The sequence below is a fragment of the Diabrotica undecimpunctata genome, chromosome 4 (assembly GCF_040954645.1).
Source record: "Diabrotica undecimpunctata isolate CICGRU chromosome 4, icDiaUnde3, whole genome shotgun sequence".
NCBI lineage: Eukaryota > Metazoa > Arthropoda > Insecta > Coleoptera > Chrysomelidae > Diabrotica > Diabrotica undecimpunctata.
Window position 1 is genome coordinate 55,991,205 of NC_092806.1, and position 8,919 is coordinate 56,000,123.

At 32.6% G+C, this 8,919-nt stretch overlaps 1 protein-coding gene across 1 annotated transcript; it reads right to left on the reverse strand.

The window, feature by feature from the left end:
• Nucleotides 1-971: 971 nt before the first annotated feature.
• Nucleotides 972-7,521, reverse strand: Vps33B (vacuolar protein sorting 33B). The gene is made up of 2 exons (XM_072529495.1): nt 7,268-7,521; nt 972-7,215 (listed from the first exon to the last, which is right to left on the reverse strand). Exons 1-2 carry the CDS (start codon nt 7,417-7,419, stop codon nt 5,568-5,570), a joined length of 1,800 nt encoding a protein of 599 aa, XP_072385596.1. The 5' UTR covers nt 7,420-7,521; the 3' UTR covers nt 972-5,567.
• Nucleotides 7,522-8,919: the final 1,398 nt, after the last annotated feature.

Below are 8,919 nucleotides of genomic sequence, written 5' to 3' on the forward strand. Positions count from 1 at the left end.
CAATTGTCTCAGGTGTATAAACGTGGTGGTTGAGTTCTTATTGCAGTTCTCATGAGTCTCGCTAGTGAACGTATTGAATGTGAATGAAACATCGAACAATTATTTGTATTCATAGACTGTGTTATGGAGATTCCATCTGAAGTATGGATCTATTAAGTGTTGAGAAATACCATTGATATTAACTCTTATTCCGTATGCATTCTTTTTATTTTTTTGTTTTCGTCTTCAGATGTAGGAGATTCTTGAGACGTTATTTTATATTTATTTTTGTTACATAACTCCAATATGTACCTCGGTTACTTTGGCTAATAATATTTAGTTGCCTATAGATGAATATCATCCTCGTTTAGAGGTTACCATACAATTTTCTTGTATTTCGAATTGTGTATAAAATTCTTAATAAAAGAGTTGACTGCCCTGGTCTGCTTTCAGCAATTAGAATACATGTTCCATTTTCCTTTTCAAAGAACAATATATGCTTTCTACTCCTCTCTGTCACATATTATGCCAACTGTTCTGTAACAAAATGTGGCTTGGAGTTTAAATGAATTTCATACTCAAATTTATTAAATCAAAGAAAGGAGAATGCCTATTTACTAATGTACTCTTGTAATCTTTTATATATTTTTAAAATGAGATATCCCCGCCAATATATAAATAAATCAGTTAACCAGATACTGGAAATAACAAAAACTGAGAATTATTTTTCTTCTTTTCTATAGTAGAACGAAACTCAGCTTCGCACTCAGTTGCAGAATTATGAATTGATGCACAGTATCAATATAATTGAATTTTTATTATGTACTGATTTTTTACTTTGTTGTAATTTTTGCTCTTTCCAATTAAATGTGGAAACTTATGAAATTAATTCACTAAATCGTCTGTATATCTAATGTAATAAAGTAACATTTCATATTCAATAAAGTTTAATAAATAAAAGACTTCAACATAAGATATTTCTATTTAAAAATATATATTGTATTAAATTTAATTTAAAAATAAATTAGATTTTTAACAGAACAAAAATAAATAACATTCATATAATAAAAAAATATTCTTGAAAATAAAATATGCAATATTTTTATCTATGAGTGTAGGTATAATGTATTTATTGTATTCTCATAATTATAATGTATACAATCGGTATGCGATTCTTTCATAATAACTTTTGAATCTTGCACTCAACGAGTTGAAACCCATGCGTAACTGTTACGTCGTCTACTACCTTGCATTTAATTACAGGCTATTTTTATTATCTAGTTGCGCCAAATCTAGGCAACTTACAGTTCTTCGTAAATACACTCGCGATCATAAAATCCGGGTCACCTTGAAAATTTGAAGTTTCTGGAATATTTTTGCCTCTGGTGCAGTAATAACCTTTTTTTTTAGGCTAACGTATTTTTTGTCATTAATGTTTGTTTTGAAAGAAAAAAAAAGGTTTTTTTTATTGTTTTGATTGAAAAAGCAGAAAACAAACAAAATTGTTGATAAAACAGGCATACGAAAAAAAATGGAAAATACAGAACGTGGTAAAATGTTTGTGAAATTTCAATGACTAATATCGTGTATTGCCTCCACTTGCTCTAATGACCTCTTGCAGACGACGGGGCATACTCTCAATTTTTATCCGGATTACATGTTGTGGTATGTTATTCCACTCTCTCACTAACAGATCCTTAAGCTCCTGTGCGTTGTTAGGAGGAGATGTTAGGGCTTGAATACGTTTTTTCAAATCGTCCCAGATATGTTCGATGGGATTCAGGTCCGGAAACCTAGCTGGCCAGAGTAACCTCGTAATTCCAACCTCGTCCAAGTACTCGAACCTCGTACTGATCGTGGCAACGTGCGTTGTTCTGCATAAAAACGACGTTTTCTCCAAGCCTTGCCATGGTATGCATAACATGTTCTTCCAGAATCTCCATAATGTCCCTTCGTGCAGTTCAGGACCCATTTTCGATGAAGGGTAATTCTGTGTGGAAGTCGGAAGATACACCTCCCCAAGCCATGACCGAGCCTTCACCAAATCGCATTCTTGGAGCACTGCAAGCTTGTGAAAATCATTCACCGGTTCTCCTCCAAACTCTTACACGTCCATCGGATCCAGTTAGGCAGAAACGGGATTCATCTGAGAATAACTCTTTGCTTCAATCGTTAATTCCCTAATACGCGTATTGTCGAGCAAAAGCTACTCGTTCAACTCGATGCGCCAGGCGAAGTGGCGGTCCTGTAGCCATTACTCGAGAAGATAGTCCAAAAGAACGAAATCTCCTGACTGTTGCATCGCTAACATTGCGATTTCGTACTTCCTGTAGACGATTTCGATGCATAATCGCAGTTGAGGTCCTGTTTCGTAAAGCCTGAAACAGAAGAAAATGGTCATCTCGTACCGTGGTCATTCTTCTTCGTCCAGAGCCAGGTCGTCTGGATAGCAAACCCTTCCCCTGAAAGCGTTGAAGCACTCGTTGAAAAGTAGAAAGGCTTACGCCAACAGTTCTTGCGACTTGCCGTTGAGTGTGACCGTCTTTCACAAGCGCAACAATTTGTGCCGTTTCAACAACAGTCAAGGGTATTTTTGGCAAAAAATAAACAATAATAAACACTAATAATGGCACTAATAAAAACTAATGGTGGCAATAATAAACGTTTATTCATTGCGTTTGAACAGAAAGTCGAAGCACAAATGAGACATTTAAAACAAGCGGCAGTTACAGGTACCGTTCATTTTGGGAAGTGTGCACTTTTCCGCGAAATCGGCACTATTGAAATTCTTCGTTGCAAAGGAAACCGCTAAGCCGACAACAATTCTCAAAAACATGCATTAGTTTATATTTGTGTTATTATTGTTTACGATAAAGCTCGTTAAAAATAAAATATCGGTGATTTACAAGGTGACCCGGATTTTATGATCGCGAGTGTACATTTTAACTTTTATGAGTGCAGGTGCTCCTTCCGCATATAGCTATACTTAAACATGTTGCATATGTGTGTATTTAGCAACGAATGTGTTTAAAAGGACACATTTTTAAACAGTAACGGCTCTTAAAAAACAAAAGCTACCACCTTATTGCAAAAATAAAAATGCAATTCACTTTACACTTAAGACTAGGCAGTATTAATTATAAATAAGAAAAGTACAATTCTTGTAAAGACATACGGGCTTAAGAAAAATAATAACTAATAAACAAATGCCTTAAGTGCCGACAATATTAACTTTTACAACAAAAGTGTATGGATAAGCAATATGACTCATTTCTTAAAGCTAGTGAAGATTTATTTTGAATTTTTTAATATAAACTATCTTAGCTTACAGCTTGTGAACTGGTTTCCATTGAACAATAGTATTTAAAAATAATATAGAAACCACTATTTTTATCCCACATAATATAATCCTTAAAATATGTGGGATAATAATCTGCAGAAGAAGTATCAGACGACCGCACAAAAGATGGAGTGACAACCTCCTATAGAGAAAATAATCCGCCAATGAACAAGCATAATTATAAAGAGGAAGAAGATAATTTAATCCTGAATATCAACAGAAACAAACGATCAGATGGTATTCCTTATTTTGATGCAAATAAAACTTTGTGGTTGCTTTGGGTGATGGTATGCTTCTGCTGTGGCTGATTTTTAGCAGTGAATAACACAACAGTTTCCTTTGTATTCAGTAAACAAGTATTTTTTTCCAATATGAACTAAACCACAACTTCATGGTATGAAGTAAATTTCTTGAGTGGACAATGGTTGTCTTGAATATTTGGCTGATCTTATGACTTTCTTGTATCATCTTCACTGGTGTAAAGATAAGGTAACATTTTGCTAAGATCTTGCCGATTTGATATGTAGCAATTTTAATATGTGGTAAGATATCTTTATTTTTTGGTTCTCTCAAATTGATATTGCAGTTGACTCTTTTTAGACATATTGATGTCTCTTGGATATAACCGTTTTCTGTAAAAGTTTTTTCTAGAGAGTTAAATGCATCGCTGGAGAACTTGAGGTTTTTGGTATTTAATTCTTTGACCATGTGGCTTCAATAGTGACAACTGCATAATGTGTTCGTCCTAATATGTATATTTTAATAACTGTTTGTCCATAAATGTTTGTTAATTACATAGATAATTTTGAAATGCCACATTTGATATATACGCTTAAATTGTCTTCTTCTTCTTAACATGCCATACACCAAAGTGCGTAGGCAACTATCTCATTACTAGAATTCTGTTCTTGGCGGCGTGACACAGCTCGCCTGTATTGTGTATTCCTGTCCATTCTTTAATATTCCTTAACCAGTATAATTGTTTGCGGCCGGCTCCTCTCCTACCTTCGATCTTCCCTTGTAGGATTGTCTGGGTGGTGTACAATTTTGAAAAAAATTCTACATAGGATTTTTGTCCATTTTTCTTTTCACTACAACGAACACCTCGAGACCTTTTTCACAACTTTCTGCTGCAACCTCACAAGTAAGTGTTTTATCTTATTTTGTAAATTATACAATTTCACCATTTTGTAACACTATTGTAGCTTTCATCTGAATATGTAAGAGAAATCTATCGAAATATAATGATATAGTTGATAAGAGTACACTTTGGCTTTTAATTATTCAGCTGCTAAACCACCTGTTCGACATTTGATTCCACTGCCGAACATAGGCCTCCCGTAAATAGTTTCATTGCTTCTGGTCTTAAGCACCTTGAATCCAGTTGTACTTGATGTTGTCAAACCACCTTGTTGTCCTCTATTACAATAAGCATCGCGTCTAAGTCTCCATTCTAATATTTTCTTTGTTTATTTTGAAATTTTATTGAAGGTTTGTGTAAAATCTCTGACACAGTCATTGTAATAGTACTTCTGTCTTAGGATATTTCAGCAACCAATTTTTGATAGGGTGGAAATGGGATGTCTGTTAAGCCCAGTTATTGCAAATTTTGTAATGGAAAAAATTTATGAAGAAGCACTTTAACCAGATACTTGGGGGAAGATCATCAGTGAGTGACAGGAGCAACAGGAGTTCAAGCAGTAGGCAAAAACAATTTTAGACAAATACCTATACTTCTTGATTACAATGTATCATTATAAAACATGCTGCAGGAGCCTACAGTTCTTGACACTTATATTATTCAAAAAAAAGTTTATGGAAAATCTATGTGGAAGTGGAAATAAGAAACATATATCCGAAAAAAATTAATTAACAGGCACCAAACAACAGTTTGTGATGTGATCTCTGAAATTGAAGTAGCTGTGATGAAACCACTTTTAATATTATTGATTGTAAGCAAACTGAATTAGGTAGGTTTTTAACTTAGCAGTTCAGAAATATTTTAAATTATTTATTAGTATTACCGTATATGTACAGATATTGGTACATATCTAAAAAGTTATCAAATCAAGGCCACAACATAGTAATAATCTTAAAATATTCAAGAAAAACTTTATGAAACTGACAATTTATATTGAAATATGAAACATATCATGTTTGAAAAATTTAAAACCAAATTGCCAGTTTATGATGACATCTATGAGATTCAAATAGCTATGGTGAAACCAAAATTTCACAAAGCAATGCATCATTTGGGATAATCTAAAATGCCTTGCATTAAATCATTCCCAGTAACAACCCTATCACTTAAAATAACAATTTGAGTCCCTGTTAGAGTTTCCAGTAAATTACAGGCAGCTATTTCAGCATAAGTAACTCCTCCGATAATATATATAAGCACCATCCTGTTCTGAAGAGGATATCCCCTTTCATTTCTTAATGATAGATGGCCAAACACTTCCAATTTAGTTCTAATCTCATCTAATGGAATTGAATTAAGGATCATTCCAGCTATTTGGGTTATAAGAGGAATGTAGTTTCCTCCAAATACATAACTTGTGCATGTAGGAAACTTTAGGTTAACTGTAGTAGGGTCAGGTGGGATTTGTTTTAAATTTTTAGAATTGATTAGGCAATTACTAGAACTAAAAATGGGAATCTTTAATTTTCCTTGTATATTTAAACTGCTGCTTGTTTCTACTGGTTCTGGAATAAAACCTATATTCAGTAGATTATGGAAAGCAAAACCATAGTTAAAACCAAACTGATACAAGAATTTTAGCCAGAATGTTCTAACTTCGCTTTCACTCATTGGCTGAAACAGTATTAAGAGACAGAATAACCTCAAAGTTATATATTTATCATTTTCAGTGTTTAAAACCTCTTCCAAGTAATTTAAGTTTAAGGCTCTATCATGGTTTCTTACTATATTATGTTCCACCATCTTCTGATTTTCATATCTATGGCCTAAGATGTTGATTATACTTTCAGCAGCCTGTAAATGATTTGTTATAAACTTCTTCTTGGATTTAGTTGCTTGTAGTTGTGTTTGTACATATTGTTTAATTTCATCTAAGGCCATTTCCATGGAACTCATCTTTTCTGTTTTTAACTCTTTTGTCAAATTACTTAAAACAGATAACACTTCTGTAAAATATCTATTTTTGATGTCATAGTAAATACTATCAACATTACTATCTAAACTAAAGTTAATTGATTGTTTTTCTGGTAGAGGATTACATTTTGTATCAAAGTTTTCTAGTTGCTCTTCCTTTTTTTCACAAATACCAGCACTAACATTGTATATTTCAGCCAGTAGGGCTGCATATGTACCTGGAGTTAATAACGCACTTGTGTAGTCAATGTTTCTATCCATTATTATTAAGGCACCAAAATCAGATTCCAGTCTATCAGTTTCTCCTCTGTCTTCACAGCATTGATCAAATTGAGCTACAATTGCTTTAGAATACTCACCTAGACATAAAATAAACCTTGGTTTGCCTATTACAAAGTTGAGTTGCCACAAGCATTTGGACAAAACAGGTAGATAAGTAAAATTTTTATACACAAAGAGGGAACTATATAGATTAGGTATTTCAAGACTCAGCAAACTTGTGTCAAGATGTAAAGGCATCCACTGGAAGTGATGTATTCTTATTGTACCATAAACACCTAATTTTTCTAGTTCATTTTCAAAGGCACAATTGTAACAAGGTACTACAATAATGTGAAATTTATTCTTTACTGGTTGCTCGATGTTCTCAATCTGGGATCTGATCTGATCTACTACCTGTTTAAATACAATTGTATCAAAATATATCATGTAAAATACAACATTTGAACCTGCATATGGATTTACGGGTTCTAATTTAAATATTTTCTCTATGCCATTTCCTCTAAAAATACAAATTTGTTAAGGACATCAATAAAAATACAAAAATTCCTTACTTTAACCATGTAGCACCACATACTCTGTCTAGAGGCCGAATTAATGATGGTTCTATGATTAAATATTTTGGATTTGAAACCACGTTTAATATCTTGGAGAGCTGAGCTTTAGATATTTCTTGTAAAGCCAACAATTTTGTGGTAATATCCATTATTATATAGAACCGACTCTTTACTTTAGACTAATCTAATTCTTATTGCCACTTATTGCACTTTATTGTTTTGTTGTTGCATTTTAAATTTGACAAAGTCTGTCAATCAAAGTCAAGATTCAAATTAATGTCAAATGTCAAAATCAGTTTGTTCATAGTTCATAGACATAATTTATATAATTTATTTATATGATTGATTATTCATCTTCTAATTCTAATTGAATATGAATGTATGTAAAAATGTGAAAAAAATAGGAGATGGAAAATAAATTATAGATAAAAATATACGTATTCATGCAAACACCAAAAATAAAACAAAATTAATAAAATGAGGGATGTTTATTTTGTAACTTGCAATAAAAAATCATTAAGACCTTAAGATGAACCGTAAACTATCGAGTAAGAGTGATATTTTTCTATTATGTTCGCACCATCATATATTTTAAGTTTCTTCCTGTGGTTTGACATTCTAAAGTTTGAACAAACAGAAAATTGTCCAAACAATGACAAATTTCAGACTATCAGAAAGCAGTTTATTCTTATTCAGATATGGCACAGCCACATGCTAAACTAACTTTAGGTGGCTGTGGATATGTACAAGACTCACAGCGTTTCAAGCTAACAGCAAAGTTACAAAGATAACACTTATGGTAAAAAGGGATAATGAATATAAATTAATATTTGATATTAGGTTTATATTTGTGATTATAAACAATGTTTGGTAGTAAATGACATAGTTATAATAATGCAAATTTATTCGTAATTGTAGACATTTCAACAAATCAACAAATGAAGCAATATAGTTTAAAAAATAATTTATATATGACATTTTTTATTATATACCAAGTATAAGCAGTTTCTATTTCAAGTATTTAGCATATTATGCAATATAAATGATTTTATTTTAAGGTGCTGTTAATTATATTAATTACTTATATTTACTCTTCTTTTTCTTCTTCTCCTTCTCCTTCTCCGCCTTCCCCTTCTTCTCCGCCTTCCCCTTCTTCGGCTTCTTCAGCTTTTCCTTCTTCAGCTTTTTCTTCTTCAGTTGCTTCGCCTTCTTCCTCGGTTTCCCCTTCTTCCGTTTCCGTCGCTTCTCCTTCTTCTACCTCTTTACTAGGTTTTCTTTTCCACCACTTTTTCTTTCCAGCTGTATCACTGCCTTCACCTTCACCTTCACCATCACCTTCACCTTCTGCTTGTTCTTTAGGACCGCACAACTCAATTAGTTCGTTAACTTTTTCTTTAACTGGATTCCAGATTAAATCTACAATAGTGAATAGGTACCATAGAGAAAAAAGACATGGTGGATGTTGATATATTTTTAAATCCCACCAATCTATCTCAAAAAGCGAGGGTGCAGCCGTTTCAGCCTCCATTTAATTATTTTTTTGAATCAGTTACTGAGAATTTTGATTTTCCCGTAATAAAATACCTACTTAAAATTTACATTTGGAAATATGCCAAAATTATTATAAAATGTCAACTGCATCAGTGACT

What these genes read in the sequence shown, in the direction of transcription:
- Vps33B (XM_072529495.1), bottom strand. Translation starts at nt 7,419, where the DNA reads ATGGATATTACCACAAAATTGTTGGCTTTACAAGAAATATCTAAAGCT. An exon ending in TGTGGTGCTACATGGTTAAA is followed by an intron (nt 7,216 to 7,267) that starts GTAAGGAATTTT and finishes TTGTATTTTTAG; the next exon opens with AGGAAATGGCATAGAGAAAA.